Source organism: Papaver somniferum, unplaced genomic scaffold (genome assembly GCF_003573695.1).
Source record: "Papaver somniferum cultivar HN1 unplaced genomic scaffold, ASM357369v1 unplaced-scaffold_104, whole genome shotgun sequence".
Classification (NCBI taxonomy): domain Eukaryota; kingdom Viridiplantae; phylum Streptophyta; class Magnoliopsida; order Ranunculales; family Papaveraceae; genus Papaver; species Papaver somniferum.
In genome coordinates, this window is record NW_020619270.1 from 1,432,527 (window position 1) to 1,451,075 (window position 18,549).

At 38.3% G+C, this 18,549-nt stretch overlaps 1 protein-coding gene across 1 annotated transcript; it reads right to left on the bottom strand.

Annotated features, from left to right (window-relative positions):
* Positions 1–6,702: 6,702 nt before the first annotated feature.
* LOC113327588 lies at positions 6,703–8,720 on the bottom strand. Its single transcript, XM_026574764.1, has 3 exons — positions 7,743–8,720; positions 7,255–7,602; positions 6,703–7,086 (listed from the first exon to the last, which is right to left on the bottom strand). The coding sequence occupies exons 1-3, from the start codon at positions 8,718–8,720 to the stop codon at positions 6,703–6,705; spliced, it is 1,710 nt and encodes a 569-aa protein (XP_026430549.1).
* Between the last annotated feature and the right edge of the window lie 9,829 nt (positions 8,721–18,549).

Below are 18,549 nucleotides of genomic sequence, written 5' to 3' on the forward strand. Positions count from 1 at the left end.
ACATAGCATCATCATTATTATTACGAAGTAAGACATGTTTTCATACCGTATAAGCCAAGCATAAAAGTATTTCCTTAAATCACTGATAGCATGCCAACAATGACCATATAGAATGATGAATTCCGAACACAATATATTACTAGCACTGCATGAAGACTACTAATCTCTCAACACCTAGTCTGTAAATGACTTGACAAGCAACCGCCACGAATGCAGCAAAACATGTGAAGACAGATCAACCAAAATTCATGCACACATCAGCAGCACAGAGGACAAATAAACATGCAAAGAAAAGTGGATCTAGTATAATAGAGACTTGCCAAACGTACGTATGCGATGATCTTTCCTATTTCTTGGATGCAAGAGTAATCAACTTATAAACCGATGACAAATAATAGAGCCAACACTAAAGATATCTCATAAACAAATTAAGCAATAATCTTATGTTGAAAAGAACAACCACCTTCAGTACATAAGCGAACAAACAGATGGTATTTCATTTATTTCTTCATGTTAATGACTACATAGAAAGTACAGAGATCACCCCACGTATGGAAAGGGTTATGCTTTATACCTGTTTCGCAGATTGATAAAACCTAACTTGGGTGTATGCGAACCAACAGATGATACCTCCGCGTATCGAATCTAGCAACACAGTACTACCGGTTTCAATCGTGTCTCTCCTTGCAAAAATGAATTTTTTAGTCTCTCCTAATCTCTTTGAATACTCTCGCACTAGTATGCCTCCCTCTCTCAAATTTCTCCTCCTCGACTCATGGAAAAGCTCCATATTTATAGCCTCCTCTAATCAACTAAGGCCCTAGGATTCAATGTCTAATAACAAACAGTTGAACTCTAAAACCTAAATATTATTACTCATTTTCAAAAATATTATTCTCATTTTCATAAACACAAAATTGGTTAAAAAGACCAAAACCAACAATTCATGGATGAAATAGATTTGTACATTTTGATATTGTTTATATGGACATGAATCAGAAAAAATACTGTTCAATTATCCATTTTGGATATTTCACCCAGGAAAAAAAATAAAATAAAGCTTGTTCTACCTAAAATATCCGTTAAACTAAGATATTTTTCTATTAACTATTTTGGATGTGCACGACATAGTTTCCACTCCCCAAACTTCTGCTCTATTAACCACCACATACTACTCATTTCCTTTATGTGGCATCGACCTTCTCTGCTCAAGTACAAAATAGAGCAAAACAATCAGTATTCTATTATTTCCATTTTGGTTTTAGGTGGATGGTAAAGAACAAAGAAATTTCAACAAAAAAGACATTCCCTAAAATTACCATCATACTGAATTATAGGTATGGAACCAAATGAAGGTAACTGACAGAAAATCTGATTATCACACATCCAAAACTTCCAAATTCTTAAACATCAATGACATGAATACCAAACATTAACCATTTTAAACAAGATGAAACCAGTTTCATCTTAGTTAAAAATGGGCGAAACCAAATTCAACCCAATATAAAACAAGATGAAACCAATTTCATCCTAGTATAAAAATTGGATGAAACTAAATGCAGTCCAATCTAAAACAGGAAGATGGACAAAACATTCATCTAGTAGCAACAAATGATGAAACCGCGCTCATCCTGTGGAGACTCAAGATGAAACCAGTTTCATCTTAGTTAAAAATGGGTGAAACCAAATTCAACCCAATATAAAACAAGATGAAACCAATTTCATCCTAGTATAAAAATAGGATGAAACTTAATTCAGTCCAATCTAAAACAGGAAGATGTACAAAACATTCATTTAATAGCAACAAATGATGAAACCAGGCTCATCCTGTGGAAACTCAAGATGAAACCAGTTTCATCCAGTAAAACATAAGATGTACAACAAACTCAACTAGTAGCAACAAATGATGAAACAAGGCTCATCCTGTGGAAACCAGTTTCATCCAGCAATAACACAAGATATATGAAACATTCATTCAAATGCATAAAAAAAATTAGGGCTTTTATCAAAATTGGGTATAGGAAACTTACTCAACTTGTGAAATTGATAAAAAAACAAAACCCAATTCTTTTAATTAGCTTCAATCAATCCGAGAAATTAACCTCAATTTAATTAGGATATTTTCAACAACAAAAATATGATATTGGTGGCGCTTTCAACGATGGTGTTGCTGGAGTTTGTAGTGGTCGGGATAATGAAGGAATACGATGATGTTGTTGTTGGTGGTGGTATCTTTGATGGTGAGTTTGTTGTTTGCGGTGGTGGAGATGATATGTTGTTGGTTTTTATGGCTGTGGTGTTGATGATGTTGTTGTTGGTGTTTGTGATTGTGGAGAACGAGATGCTGATGGAGGTGGAGACGCTAATATTGATCATGGTGGTGTTGGGTTTTTTGTTGATGAAGATGGTGGAAGAAGAAAGAGAGTAAAGAGATGAAGACGATGTGTTTAATGTTAAAGAAACTAGTGGGGTACAATTGTCTAAATTAAAACGACGTGTCAACCGTCCATTTCACTCAAACCAAATTGTTACACGTCCATTTCAATCGGAAAATATACGTTTTTGGTCAAATGACCCATTCACTATTTCATAAATTCATTGGATATTATTACCAAAATGCAAAAGATTTCATTTAAGCCCAGAATCTTAGTTGGAAGGAAAGACTTGAGAACAAAGGAACCTAAAAAAGATGTCGACATTTGGTAGGACGACTAGCTAAATGCAAATGACTAGCTTATACTCATGGGAATGGACAGGTTCTGATTGTTAGAATTCGGGCATCCAACTCAAAACCAATTGGCAATGAGTGGAGAGGCCCAAAGGATTATAAACCGCAGGATCTTAGAAACCCAGACAATGTGGGACTAATAATCTCAACACGCCCCCTCACGTGTAGTCTCGTTGGGTCTAACATGTGGAACAATAAATCGGGTAACGCGGAGTAAAGGTGCGGTCATTTGACTCGACACAAATAGCCTGCTCTGATACCATGTTAGAATACGGGCATCCAACTCAAAACCAATTGGCCATGAGTGGAGAGGCCCTAAGGATTATTAACCGCAGGATCTTAGATTGCCCAAACAATGTGGGACTAATAATCTCAACACGCCCCATCACGTGTAGCCTCGTTGGGTCTAACACGTGGACAATTAAATCGGGTGACGCGGAGTAAAGACGCGGTCTAATGAATCGTCGCAAATAGTCTGCTCTGATACCATGTTAGAATTCGGACATCCAACTCAAAACTAATTGGCAATGAGTGGAGAGGTCCAAAGGATTATAAACCGCAGGATCTTAGAAATCCAGACAATGTGGGACTGATAATCTCAACACTGATGGACCTTTAACATTTGTCGCACTACAAGGAAGATATGGACGTCCAGCTAAGGACTTAGTGGACACAAAACATGGTCGCACTATATGGACGTCCAACTAAGGACCTTTGGTACTAATTGGTGGATTTTCAAAAGTGGACGAACTCTATGAGTTCATTTTGTCCAACTTACTCGGTTCCATTTTACTTGTAAAGGTATATTTGGGCTTACAGTGCATCGTTGCTAGATTCGGTTTGCGACAACATTTTTAATTTAGACCCAACATTTGTGCGAAATTAGGGTGTCTACACCTGGGACTGCTAGTAAGCCATATTATAAATTTGAAAATCATTAGATTTTTCATAAAGATTTTGTGAAAAAGGTGGAGATTTGGTGGAGAACAATGGATTTTCAGGGAGGTGCTAGCTTTGTATTCTTTAAGAAACTTCAAAATCTGAATTTTTTTTCTTAAAAGTTGGAGTATTTAAGAATTTGGGTCTGTTACTAAGAATAAGAATGATCTTACTTTAAAAATTGGATCTTTGGATCAAGAAGAGGAAAATGGGAGGTTAACTGATTTGCAGTGGTAGGAGAGACTTGATAATGCAATAAAACTTGATTCAATTTCTGTTTTAGAAGCTAGGAAGTGGTTTTTAAGGGCAAAGCAGAATCAGTTCAAATGGGGTGAGTAAAACACTTCTTATTTTCATAAAAAGATAATTCTAGGAGAAGGAGAAACACAATAGCTAAACTGCAGATTGATGGTGTTGATTGCTTTGATCAAGGTGTTATCAAGGAAGAAATGAGGAGTTATTTTGTTTCTCTTTTTACTGCACATGATGATGTTTCTTTCACAATGAACAATTTGCATTTTCTAGTTATCGAAGAGGAGTTAAAGGTTTGGATGGAAAGAGAATTTAGTGAAGAAGAGGTTTTTGATGTGATAAAGCACATGGGTACAAATAAGTCACCTGGTCCAGATGGCTTTTCTCTGGAATTTTATAAGAAGTGCTGGCACATTATAAAGGATGATTTCATGAAGATGATGGTGGAATTTCATACATATAGTAGCTGGGATTGGAGGTTAAATTGTTCTTTTCTGACTTTGATTCCTAAGAAGGAGGATACTTGTTCTCATTGAGATTTCTGGCCATTAAGCTTGTTGGGGAGTGCTTATAAAATGTTACCTAAGGTTTTGTCTAACAGATTGAAAGTAGCAATGCCTGTTTTAATATCTGATTTTCAGGGAGCTTTCATTAAAGAGACGCAAATATTGGATGGTGTGTTGGTGGCAGGTGAATGTATTGACAGCAGATTGAAGGCTAAAATTCCAGGTATTTTGTGCAAAATTGACATGGAAAAAGCTTTTGATAATGTCAAACGGAAAGCTCTTTTTTGTATTCTTAAAAAACATGGCTTTGGTGACAAATGGATTTCTTGGTTGGAATGGTGTATTACTTCTTCTAATATTTCTGTATTAGTCAATGGAAGTTCTAGTGAGAAGTTTAAACCAACAAAAAGGTCTAAGGCAAGGAGATGCAATGTCTCCTTTTATATTTCTGCTAGTGGTGGAGGTTTTGTCTAAATTACTGGAAGATGCAGTACAAATAAATCAAATTCATGGTTTTGTGGTAGCTGAGAATGGTATTCAGATTTCTCATTTGCAGTTTGCAGATGATACTCTGATTTTCTTGAATGCTGATGTTGTAGAAGTTAGAAGGCTGCTTCTTATTTTGTCTACTTTTGAGATGCTGACTGGAATGAGATTGAATTTGGATAAAAGTTTTATGATTAGTGTGGGTGCAGATGAGTCTATTTCTGAATTGGCAATTGAACTTGGTTGTAAGGTAGAAGTCTTCCCAATAAAATATTTTGGGCTTCCTTTGGGAGTTACAACAAGAAGCATTGCAATATGGGATGATGTGATTCAGAGGATGGAGGAAAAGTTGCCAATGTGGAAGAGAAAATTTTTGAACAAGGCTGGAAGATTAATTCTTATCAAAAGTTGTCTTTCTAGTCTTCCTTTATAAAATTGAAAACAATAATACCTGATTATGATACATAAGATCCCAACTTCCTGATTTACCGTGTAGGGAAGGAGAACACTGGTATTACACCGGCACCGTCGAATTTTCAAGAGTCAATCTGACCACTTCCAACCATCCCCAACTGTTTGATGTTTTGCCCAAAAATTCCCGAGTACATATATGCTAGCTTACCTTCTTCTATCCTTGTTTCATCATGCGGCTTACCACTCTTTTCGAACTCCTTCAATTGTTGACCATTTCTCCTCGATACTTCTTATTCTTCTTTGATTTCTTCAAATGTTGACTATCTTCTTTGATTTCTTCAAATGTCGACCAATTTTCTCAAGTGGATGTTTATTAACTACATTTTTTTTCTTTTCTTTTTTCCATTTCTTTTTTTTCAAATTTACCCGTTTGGATGTCCGTTGCTCATAGAACTTTAGGAGATGTTGTACAGGACTAATGATAACATACAAATAGACTAACATATATCTCTCTAAATTGCATGACTTCAACAAAACTGAAATAGAAGACTGAGACTTGTCTTAGGCCCAGTATGATGATGGAGGTGCCTCCTTTCTGATTTTCCCGACACTATAAAACTGATTTTCCTGATTTTTTTTTTCTTTTTTTTTTGACACTATAAAACTGAAAATAAAAAAAAAAAAATTACGAGGCTCAACATAATGACGACTTTGCCCCTAGATTTTTTTTTACTGACTGACGAAGGGACCAAACTTAATGACGACTCTGCCCCCAGACTATGACACCATGAGAGAGATATTGGACTTCTAAAAAAAATATCCTTAAATTTTATGAGCGTTCGCGCCCTTAGATAGATTTGAGTACTTACCTTAGGTGCGGTATTTCTTCAGTTGGTCGACATTTGTGAGATTCGGCTCTTCTCGTCCGTCCAGATCAGTTAACCGGACTGCGGATCCTGGGTATATACTTTTGATGATGTATGGACCCTCCCTATTAGGCTTGAACTTTCCTCTTGGGTCAGAATGTTTTATAGGTCTGACTTCTTTAGGCACTATATCTCCTTCCTTTAAGCCTCGCGAATGAACCTTCTTGCTGAAACTTCGAGCTACCCTCTCTTGGTAAGCCTGTGCATGACATGCGACATGTATCCTCTTTTCATCGATCAAATTCAGCTGTTGAACCTTCGACTCTATCCATTCATCTTCAGGTACAGTGCCTTCCTTTATCACTCGTAAGGTGGGAATTTCAACTTCAACGGGCAAAAATGCTTATGTGCCATAAACCAAAGAGTACAGAATCATACCAGTGGATGTACGTATCTATATACGATAGGCCCATAATGCATAAGGTAACTTATCACTCCAATCTTTATATGTTTATGTCATCTTCTTCAAAATTCTGCCTAATGTCTTATTTGCAGCTTCCACAGCACCGTTGGTTTGCGACATGTAAACGGTTGAGTTGATTAGCTGGATCTTGTACTTTTCACACTCCCTTTTTACCTCCTTGCTAACAAAATTGGATCCATTATCTGATATAATCTCATTTGGCAATCTGTAACGACATATGATGTTGTTTGTGAGGAATTTAACAGTCTGATTCCTCGTAGGATTCTTTACAGATATTGTCTCCACCCACTTTGTAAAATAATCAATTGCCACTATGATGTACTCATGTCCATTTGACGCGGAAGGATCCAATTTCCCAAGTACATCAATGCCCCAGACAGAAAAAGGCCATGGTGATGTAAGAGGATGCAACTAAGTTGGTGGAAAATGTAACAAGTTGGCATGTATTTGGCATTTATGGCACCTTTTCACGTACTTGAAGCAATCTGATTCCATTGTTGTCCAATAATACCCCATCCGAAGAATTTTCCTGGATAACATGTGTCCATTCATGTGCGGACCGCAGATTCCTTCATGTACCTCATTAAGAAGGCGTCGAGCTTCATCTCCATCTACACACCTCAGCAAAATCCCATCATAAGATTTTTTATAAAGCGCTCCTCCGAGAATGATAAATTGAAAAGACATGCGTTGTATGTAACGACGCTCTTTTTTGCTAAATCCGTCAGGAATATTTCGGTCTTCTAAGTACTTTTTGATATCTCGATACCATGGGTCTCCGTTTGGCATTTCTGCTTCAATCTCGACCGCATAACAGTAAGTTGGTCGCTCTCTTCGTGCCACCTCGATGGGTTTGACTGTGGAATCTCCTGGGATTGGGATTAGTGATGCTAAAATGGCTAATGCATTGCAAACTGATTCTTGTGTCTATAAAGATGATGAAAATTAATGCAACCAAACTTCTCCACCAACTTCATAAGGCATTCATGGTATGGAACTAGCTTTTCTTCTTTGATCTTCCAGACTTTTTGTGTTTGGTTGACAATCAACAAGGAATCTCCATATACCTCCAACTTTTTGGCGGATAATTCTAAGGCAGCAATCCATGCTTCATATTCAGCCATGTTGTTGGTACAATTGAAATTCAATCGAACGGAAATTGGAATGCGTACCTCATCAAGAGATATCAAAATTTCCCCTGTTCCTTTACCAACTGGGTTCATTGCTCCATCGAAATACATCCTCCATAATTCACCTTCATCATCTTGTTCAGCAACAAGAATATGTTCGTTGGGAAATTCTGTTATGGGTGTCTCACAATTTGGAATAGGTTGTGTTGCTAAGTGATCCGCTATTTCTCTTTCCTTTATTGACTTTTGTGTCACATAAGTGATGTCAAATTCTTCTAGCAACAACTGCCACCTGGCCGTTCTCCCTGAGATCATTGGCTTTGCAAATAGATATTTAAGCGGGTCCATCCTTGATAACAACTGCACTGAATGAGATACCATGTAATGTCTAAGCCGTTGAGTAGCCCAGATAAGGGCAAGGCATGTTTTCTCTAATGTGGAATATTTTGATTCGTATCCGGACAATGTCTTGCTGATATAGTATATTGCCTGCTCTTTCTTACCATCTTCGTCATATTGTCCTAAAACTTCCCCCATTGATGAGTCAGTTACCGATAAATACAACAACAATGGTTTCCCAGGAACCGGAGGGACCAACACAGGTGGATTGGACAAATACTTCTTTATCTGATCAAATGCCTCTTGACACTCTTCATTCCACTCCTTTGGCGAGTTCTTTCTCAGCAATTTAAAGATTGGTGCACAAACCGGAGTTAGTTGCGCGATGAATCGACTGATATATTGAATTCTTCCTAGAAAACCTCGCACTTCCTTCTCGTTCTTGGGGGGAGGCATATTGATGATTGCATTCGCTTTCTCTGGATCAACTTCTATTCTTGTATTGCTGACAATGAACCCTAGTAGCTTTCCTGATTTTACCCCGAATGTACATTTATTGGGATTAAGTCTCAACATTTATTTCCTGAGCCGGTCATGTTCCTATTTTTCAAGTAAACAAAAGAATATATGGTAACACAAGGGTGCGTTTGCCTCGGATTTTGTGCAACAATGAATGCAATTTATAATTAATGCACGTGCATGCGGGTTTTACTAACTTTTGGGTAGGCTTGGGTTACCTTAGCAGAATATACCTTAGACGTAGTCGAAACTAGTCTTCTTTGGTACTAGGCTAAGGCTTGTGGTGGTTCGGCTGATAACGCCCAGTGGGTTCAGCTTACTAGCCACGGATTTTCCTATAAATCGGACTTCGGACGATGCGAAATGAAATGCAAATATGAAAATGGGTGCGTGCACGTGTGTGTGCAAATACCGTGTAGTGTAAAATCAAAACCCTAAAAATCCCAATTATTTTTCGAGTTAGATTATCAATGTCCCCAGTGAAGTCGCCACTGTGGATACCGTCGAAATCCGTTAAGATCTCTAAATATCTAAATAGGAATCACGTAAAGAAATTATTATTAGGGGAAGTCGACACTCAACTTAGGGAGTTGGGACCCAAAAGGAAGTATTGGTTCAAATTTCAGAGATTCAGTCCGAGAATCAAAACACGGGCTGGGAAGGTGTGAGGCACCCAACCCGTCCAATCTGGAGATTTGTTTTTGAATGAAAAACGTTGTATTAAAAGAAAATAGTATGTACAAGGCTATATACAAAGGATATTTATCTCCAAACCATCAAACTAAAATACATAGAGTTATCTTATAACCATACTCTCTTCCCATTGAAACAACAATTGTGTTGAAGAATAGTTCTTGAAAATCTCAGTGCTTGAACTGCACAGGACAATGTCTAGCTTAACTGCATACATCAACTCCTCCTTATCTTTTACTCTTCCACCATGTACCCTGATGTTCCTTTCGAGACAAATCTCCCAACAAACTGCAAACGGAATCAGGTGCCAAACTGTCTTCAGTTTCCTTGAGGCTCCTCGTATCTTCCAACTTTGTAAGCAAGCATCGAACTGTGCATTAAAAACCCAATTAACCTGACCAGACGCCCTGAAATAGTCTCATATCTCCTTCACCCAGCTGCAGTGTAAAAGCATGTGGTCGAGAGTCTCCTCTTCTCTGTTGCAAAACAGGCATAAAGTCGAGCTCACTGTCACACCTCTGTGTTGCAGCATACATCTAGTAGGAACTGATTTGTGCAGTGCATCCCATATAAAAAACAACACCTTCAGAGGCGCCATCTTACTATGTGATATCTGAGCAAAATCCCAATATTCATCTCCCTCCTTAAGCTTTGTATATAAATATTTAGTAGTGCACACCCCATCAAATTCATTTTCCAAATCCTAAAACAGGATCACGTTTCTTATATCGAATTTTATCTCAAGTAAATCAATTTTCTCCGCTGCATTCAGATCTCTAGCAAACTCAAAGTTCCAACCCCACTTCCACTTTTCATATTAGCAATAGATTCATGCTTATGTTTGCTAATACTATATAGTCTTGGATATTGATCCTTTAGGGCTCTTTTTTCGATCCACCAGTCTTGCCAAAACCTAACAGATTTCCCATTCTGCACTCGAATATTCACAGCATCATAAAAGTCTTTACTAGCCTGCAAAATCCCGTACCATATACTACGACCCATTGGTTCCGTGACCTGCAAGGGAACTAAAAAGGAGGCATTAGACTTTGATTTTTCACAAATTATCTTCCTCCACGAGGCAGTTTTTTCTCTACTATATCTCGCATGCCACTTTGTCAATAATGATCTGTTGATCCTTCTCAAATTTCTAATACCTAAACCTCATTTTCTCTTTGTCTTGCAAACACGTTTCCAAGATACCCAGCTCATCTTCTTAGTTTCATCATCCTCCCCCCATAGAAATTTATGCATTATACTGTTCAACCTCTTCTCCACTGAAACAGGAAGGTAATACACCGAAAGAAAATATGTTGCAATACTCTGTAGAGAACTTTTGATAGGAGTTACTCTACTTGCTTTGTTGAGAAACTTCCTTTTCCAAGGTGTCAGCTTTTTCTTCATCCTCTCAATCACCACCTCCCAGATGGACGCACTTCTCTTGCAAGCTCCAATTGGAATACCTAAATACGTAATAGGTAATGCATCAGTTTTACAGCCTAACTCCATAGCTAACTCCTCCACAAACTCATCAGCTCTTATACTTGTCATCGAGCTCTTTTCTAAGTTCAACTTCAATCCAGTCAACACCTCAAACATTAGAAAAATAATCAACAGCCTCCTAACCTCCTCCCTTGTAGCATTTATCATTAGTATTGCATCATCCGCAAATTACATATGAGATACCACTGTTCCATCTTCCACTACCTGAAAACAACCAATCATGTTGTCCACCGCAGCTTCATTGAGTAACATAGAAAGAACTTCCACTACTAGGAGGAATAAGAATGGCGACAAAGGATCACCTTTCCTTATTCCTTTAGTAGGTCTTATTAAGTTTGTAGCTTCACCATTAACTAAAAGAGAAAACTGAGCTTCTTTTACACACCATTCAATCCAGATTATCCACTTCATTCCAAAACCATTCTTCTTTAAGATAGTAAATAGGGAAGGCCAATTAAGATTATCAAAGGCCTTCTCCATGTCTATCTTACATAAAATCCACGGCTTCTTATGCCTTAGTCTGCTATCAATACACTCATTAGCTATGAGTATACTATCCAGAATTTGTTTATTTTTGATGAAGGCACCTTGAGCATTTGAAATCAAACTAGGCATCACAGTCTTGATCCTATCCGCAAGTAGCTTGGATATAATCTTATAAAAACTGCTAATTAGACTCAATGATCTAAAATCTTTAACCGTTGCCGAGTCTTCTTTCTTGGGAATTAGTTTCATGAAAGCCTTATTCAGTCTCCTATCTAACCTTTCCTTTCCATGGAATTCATTAAAAGCTGCCATAACTTACGCTTTAAAGAACTCCATACTATACCCATCTGGCCATGGTGCTTTGTTAGCACCACAACTCTTAAAAGCACCCAACACTTCATCCTCTTCAAAAGGACGCTCTATCCACTCATGTTGCACTGCATCAATGTTTTTAAAAATTAGATTCTCAAAAGTTGGAGAAACTAGATCCTTAGACGTAAAAAGGGTAGTGTAATACTGTTGTAGCTCCTTCTTAATCACCTCCTGATTAAACACATCCACACCTCCCGCCTCCAATTTAGTTATGCAATTTCTTCTCCTTTTAGCATTTGCAATTTTATGAAAATATTTTGTGTTTTTGTCACCCTCTCTGAATCCTTGCACCTTCTCCCTTTAATACGCCATTCACGCTCACCTTAACATTGTCGAGTTTAACCAACAGCTCACCACACTCTCTTAACTGGTCATGCAACAAAATTGTCGTCTCTTCAGCTTGATATAAAATCTTGATTTTCTCCGTTGGAATATCTTCCTCCTTCCTGACATTTCCAAAATCTTCTTTGCTCCAAGATTTGATAAAAAACTTCAGGTTCTGAAGTTTCCTAAACAACACATAATCAGGCGATCCAACAAGCACCATCGTATTCCACCACATCTCCACTTTCCTAACAAAATCCGGATGTTTAAGCCAATGGTTATCTATCTTAAAGCTTGCTTTAGTGTTAACTCCAGGAGATAAGTTCAACAACAAAGGATTATGATCCGACACCGTTCTAACCAACACAGTTTGAGTTGCGTTAACAAACTTAGCATCAAAGTTAGTGCACACCAAGAATCTGGCTAGTCTGCAAAGTAGCGACTAATCATGTTTATTACTCCAAGTATATGCACCACCATTTAGAGGTAAATCGATCAATTCCTGCTCCATGATAAAATCATTCAGTGGACTCATATTTCTTGTGTCTCCTCCCACCATGTTCCTCTCCGCATCACTTCTTACCGCATTAACATCCCCTGCAAAACACCATGGCTCGGCTGACCATTGTCTGGCCTCAGCTAAGTCCCTCCAAAAATCTTCACGCAAATTGTATTCACATGGAGGGTACACATTTGTGTGAATGAGTTTATAACCATTATTTCGAAAGCAAAATAAACAAGAGATTGAATTAACTCATAATCTCTTATCTAACAACTCTAACATAGAGTTATCCCAGATTGTCATCAGCCCTCCACTATTTCCAACAGTACCTTGAGATGGTATAAATTCCCACTAAAACTCCGAGTCAAACCAAAGCTGTCGTACAAACCAGCTAGACATGTTCACCAGCTTCGTCTCCTAAATTGCACAAACCAAACAATTATGCTCCATGATTAGATCCCTCACCGTAATTTCTTTGTTATATGCATTCAACCCCCTGATATTATAACTAATCAATTTAGTTCCCATTAACAATACACAGCTCCCTTGAATTCACTTCATCACTTTCTTCTTCCTATTCCTGTGACTCATTTTAAAAGAGTGAATCACAGCTATCCTGAACTTGTCTCCCTTCCGCTAGAGCTTTGTATTTGTCCTTGTATTTGAACAAAATCTCATCAACCACTTCCTCAGCGCTTTTCTCATCTTTGTTATCAATTCCTCCAAGGTTACAACACAATTCAACAACCGTCTTCGATGCAGAGAAAATGACTTCATTAGAATCAATATTAGCATTCTGCAAATTTCCCAATTGAATCACAATTTGATCTTCCTTAATCTGAAAGAGTTCCTTCGGATTGATCACCAAATCATTCATTATTTCTTCACGTAACACCATTTGTAGGTCGTCAGCCTCAACTGATGAATAAACCTTATCACCTGCAGTAAAACACAAAGAGTGAGTTTCAACACCAACAACGTTTCTGCCAACCCCACAACTGTTGGTTTGTGCCGAGAACTCAGGACTATCTGAAGATACATGATTCTCAGAATGCTTGGGAACTCCTACTTCACATCCAATGATAGGTGTCTAAAATACTTTAATATCTATCTATTGTTTATGCTTTCTTTGCTAAGTTTTCTTGTAAATTATGTATCTTGTGTTTGTTTTTGAGTGTTTAGGCACTTTAGAGTCTTTTGGAACAAAAGAAGAACAAACGTCGCTTAAAAGAGCAAAAGTGGCATTTCATGTGCAACTGTTGTTGGAGGCGAATTATTTCTCATTATTTGCTTTTATTTCTTTATCTCTGTCTGAAAAGCATGTCGGATTTAGTGATGCAAATTTATCTGTCTGAAAAGCACGACAACTTTAGTGATGAGGAGAAATTGAAGAGAATAAGTGGATCTGAGAAATAAGAGATGGTTGTTGTTGGTGAAAGAATTCAAGGGAGAAAAAGCGCCAAAAGGAGTTGCATCAGTGCACGCGGTTAAAGATCATGTCAATAAATTGGAGACCAAGGACATTGACGGCAAAACTGGAGATAAATGAGAATTCTAATTCTCTTTGTTGTTGTCGGAGAAATGCGAAGGCATGGACTGGGAATGACACCCAGGTGCAGGGTCATAGTGGATGGAAGTTGCTGGGTAGGGCTGGGAACGGATAACCGATATCCGATATCCATTTCCGAAATCCGACATCCTATAGGATTTAATCCGACATATCGGATATCGGAATCGGATATTCTATCGGATATTTCTTCTTAACGATAACGATATCGGAATAGGTTGTTTCGTTAGGTTAATATCCGATATCCGATAGCCTAGGGGTGTACTTGTAATTTCCTACCCCTAGGTATTATCCATCGGTCTGTCGGAGAACCTAATCTTCTCTATTCTCTAGTCTAGTCTCTCTAAGCAGCGTTTTTCACCTCAAGTTCCCAACACAGACGACCTAAAAAGATTCGATGGTGTCGTTATCTCTCCATTTTTGATTTTGCTTCATCTTCCTCTACTTTTCTTGCAAAAGCATTTTGGGTTTCTATCTTATCGATCGACGAAGGTATTTTTCACTGGATTTTGATTCAATAGTGTAGTGTGTAGAAGAACGATGTGATTCAATTGTTTGTTGTCCTAAGGTTTTCATCATTATTCATAAATATTTTGAGTTCCCATGTCATTTAATTTGTAAAACGTATGATTTTCTGATTTTGTTTCTTCATTTTGGATTTTAAGGGTTATCTTAATTTGTAAAACAGACTCACCTTGTTTTCTTATTTTACTCAGCATCTTCTTGTAATTACCCACAAACCCATTAAGCTCCCAAAGTGTCTCAACATCAAAAGCTTCAATATCAGTATCAAGCTCATCCCTATCTTGAGTTAGTTCAACATTTCACTTTCTAATTATCTGCAAGACTTGATCCATCCTATCTTGAGGTAAATTTTGCAACATCTCACCCAATTTCTCCTTCTCAATACTCATATCTCTTTCATTTGCATCTTTAGCTTTCGGCTTTGGCTGTTTTACAGCTTGTTGATACACATGAAAAGCAGCAGACATCACTGGTTGTGCAGGTGTTGATGGTAACACCATCGGTAGTGGTTGAGGTGGAAGTAAAAACGATGCTTCGATGACTGTGGATTTGAATTCCCTCTGAGAGGTGGTGGTTTATGCATAATTCTATCAGGTGTCACAGTCCTCATTGTATCTGGAGTTAATGATGCTAAAACCCTCTGTCGAACATAACCCGGCCACTCCCTTTCCGGTTCGTCATCAGAAATCCCAATAGGAACAACAATGCTGCTATCGGATTTTAACGGATAAATATCCGATATCCGATACCTTAACGTTAACGATATCGGATTGCATTTTTTATATCCGCCGGATGTTATCGATATCGGATATCCGATAACCCTTAACCTTAACCTTATCGGTTTGTCCAATATCCGGCGGATATTTATCCGTTGACAGCCCTATTGCTGGGCATGAAAGTCGTGTCATGACCTACATGGGCTCGACAATCTGTCAGGCCTGGGGGGAAAAGAATGAAACAGGGAATAGAGTTCACATCATAGGATTTGCACATACACAGTTGAAGAGGAGAAAAATTAGGTCTCAATAGAAACCAAGTTACAACATATGAAGACTCATTTCTTCTTTGAATTCACGGTGGGTTATTTCTCTTTCCCTCTGACCAACTCACGGCTATTTCTGTCGTCAATCAACAGTGGGGTTTGTGTCTGTTTCAAAAAGGGTTGATAGTTCTTCTCGCAACCAAGCAGTGAAGATGGCTAGAGTTTTCAAGGGATTCTGGCACAAAGTTATGGTGGTATAGAACAGATTTTGAGATGCAGAAAGAAAAGGAAGAAATTGAGCTGCTGAGTACGGTGGTGAATTGGGTTAATCTTGACTCAAGGTTGTAGTTTAATTTGCAGGTCGATTTGGGTATCGAAATGGTGGTTTGTTGGTTCGAGTTCAGGGATTAACTGGAGCTGATTTGAGGTAAGTCAGTAGTTAATTCAATGTGGAATTGTGGGCAAGATTTGGCTGGGAAGTTGAGGAAGTAAAGGAGCTGTTGATATCATGAGTTCATGGGTCGTTTTGGTCGCAATTTACAAGAACTGAAAGATGGGTACAAAGTTGTTTGGGAGATAAGCTTGATTTGCTGCTGGAAATCAGTGAAGAAGGCATTAATGTGGCATGAGATTTGTAACTGATTCTGTACATCTACGAATGGAAGAACTGAAGCTGTGTTCTGGTGATCTGTAGTTCGAGTTTGGGGATGAAATGGGTACAATTCTGGAGCTCAAAAGGTGCAGGCCAAGGCATCCGTTGCTGCTGTGTATTTGAAGGATTGTTTTACAGGGGTATGAGCTGAATTCGTTAATGGAAGAGAAGGTGGTATAAGATCAGGCAAAGAACTGCAATTGTTGCTGTCCATTTTGTGAGCTGTGTTCGAAGGGTTTTGATGTTCATCTGTAGCTCAGGAGGAATTCTGGGCAGAAAGCTACAAACCAGTGAAGCTGTTGGCTGAATTTCAGTAGAAAGATGTTGTTGTTGCCGTGACTGGTGGGTGTTGTCGAAAGGAGTTAAAGCTTTTGAAGTTGAGACGCGATTATGATTTCAGGCTACGATTAAACGAAAGAAGTGGTTTGTTGGTCTGAGTTTGAGGTGGATTCTGAGCAGTTACAGGCAAGCCATGAATGACAGGGTTCTTGTGTCCAATTTTGTGCATATTGTGCGTCTAGTATGAAGCTAAAAGGGTAGTCCAGAGACAGTGGTTGCTGCCAGGGTTCGATGGCAGCTTGAGACTTGTTTTGCTGCTGTATCCATGATTCGATGGTTGTACAGGAAGGGTATTTGGCAATGGTTCAGTGGCTGTGCGCAAGGAGTTTTTGGAAGTAACTTGGATGCGATTTAAAAGCTGACCAGGATTGTATGGGCTGAATGGTGAAGATTTGATGACCTGTTGCCAACAGTTTGGGATGAGATTTGGAGGCCTGTAGGGTTCATGAATGTATCTTATTCGCAAGTCCAGGGCAGAGACATATAAGGGAGGCGCAGAAATCACAGAAAACCTACCTTATCATCACCGTTTTGCGCCTGTACCTGTTTGCAGAATTGCTGAGAAAGCTTGGAGCTGACAGAGACCTGTTCTACGCAACAGCAACTCTGGTTTGCTTCCTGGGGGTTTAATCTAAACTTCCCCTTCTTTTTAAACAATCTTTTAAGCCATTGTTAAGAACTTATGACTATGAGTAGCTTATTCAATCTTTGATTACGGGCGATTTCAAAGCCCGGAATATGAACTTATTGATATGAAATAACTTCTTGCACCATTATTTCCGTTATTGTTTAATTTCTACCATGCCAATAATGCTTATGAGTTATGTGCTAATTGTTTAAGTTCGAAATTGAATGATTGATGCATATTTTTATTGATAGTTTAGATTTTCTTCGACCCGTAATTGTCTAGAGAAGATAAACACAAGTAGCGATATATGGGTATTGATGATGGGACTTTGTTAAATACCCATATGTAGAAATTGACACTATTAGGTGATTCAAGCTTTTGAATTCATCACTAGGAGCAACTTTATCTCACAAAAATTAGAGCATTTGTTTAAGTCACACCTAGAGAGCGTACTTCTAGAAAACTTGGCAAGTAGAATCTGGTAGTCGAGCGCTTCCGTATCCGGTGAACTTAGGGGATAATAACGAGATAGTTGAGCGTAATAATTATCCTATGGTTGTTAGTAACGAGATAATGCGAAGAACGTAGTTATATATCGATTTGGTTTATATTCCGTGGTCTAGAATGAATCCTTAATCAATCTCATCTCATATTTGAATACAGTCTTATAATTTTCAGAATTTTACAACACAATCATCCTTGCTAAGAGTAATTACATAACAACTTTTGCTTAAAACACCTCCCTTGGGACGAATCTGCTTTCATTATACTACTTGATAGTGTAAAGAGAAGTAGAAAATATTATTTGCGAGTTGACACCTCGTCAAAATTGGCGCCGCTGCCGGGGAGGCAGTGGCAAGTTTAGTTGTTATTTTTATTCTTAGTTTATATTTTTGCTTTTAGTTTCAATTTCAGTTAACTTATTCAATCTCTTAGAATCTGATTTTCAGGTACTATTTATTTGGTGAATGCGTGGAGAGGGCAGACCAATTCCAATTGGTATACGTCTTCGTTCGGGCACTTTGCTAAAAGACTTGATTCGAGCAGTGAATACTTCACTTCTTCCTAGTTCTACACCAAGTGAATTCTCGACTAGGACAGAGAGGAAGACAACACAATGGGAGGTCGACCACCTGCTCCAAGAACACTCAAGGAGATCACTTCTCCAAACATTGATCAGCCGCCTTTATGTATTCAGCTGAATGGAACCATTGAGTTGAAGCCGCAATTGATTCACTTGTTGCCCAAATTCAAAGGTTTAGCGGGAGAAGATCCTAATCGTCACTTACAACAATTCCATCATGTTATGACCA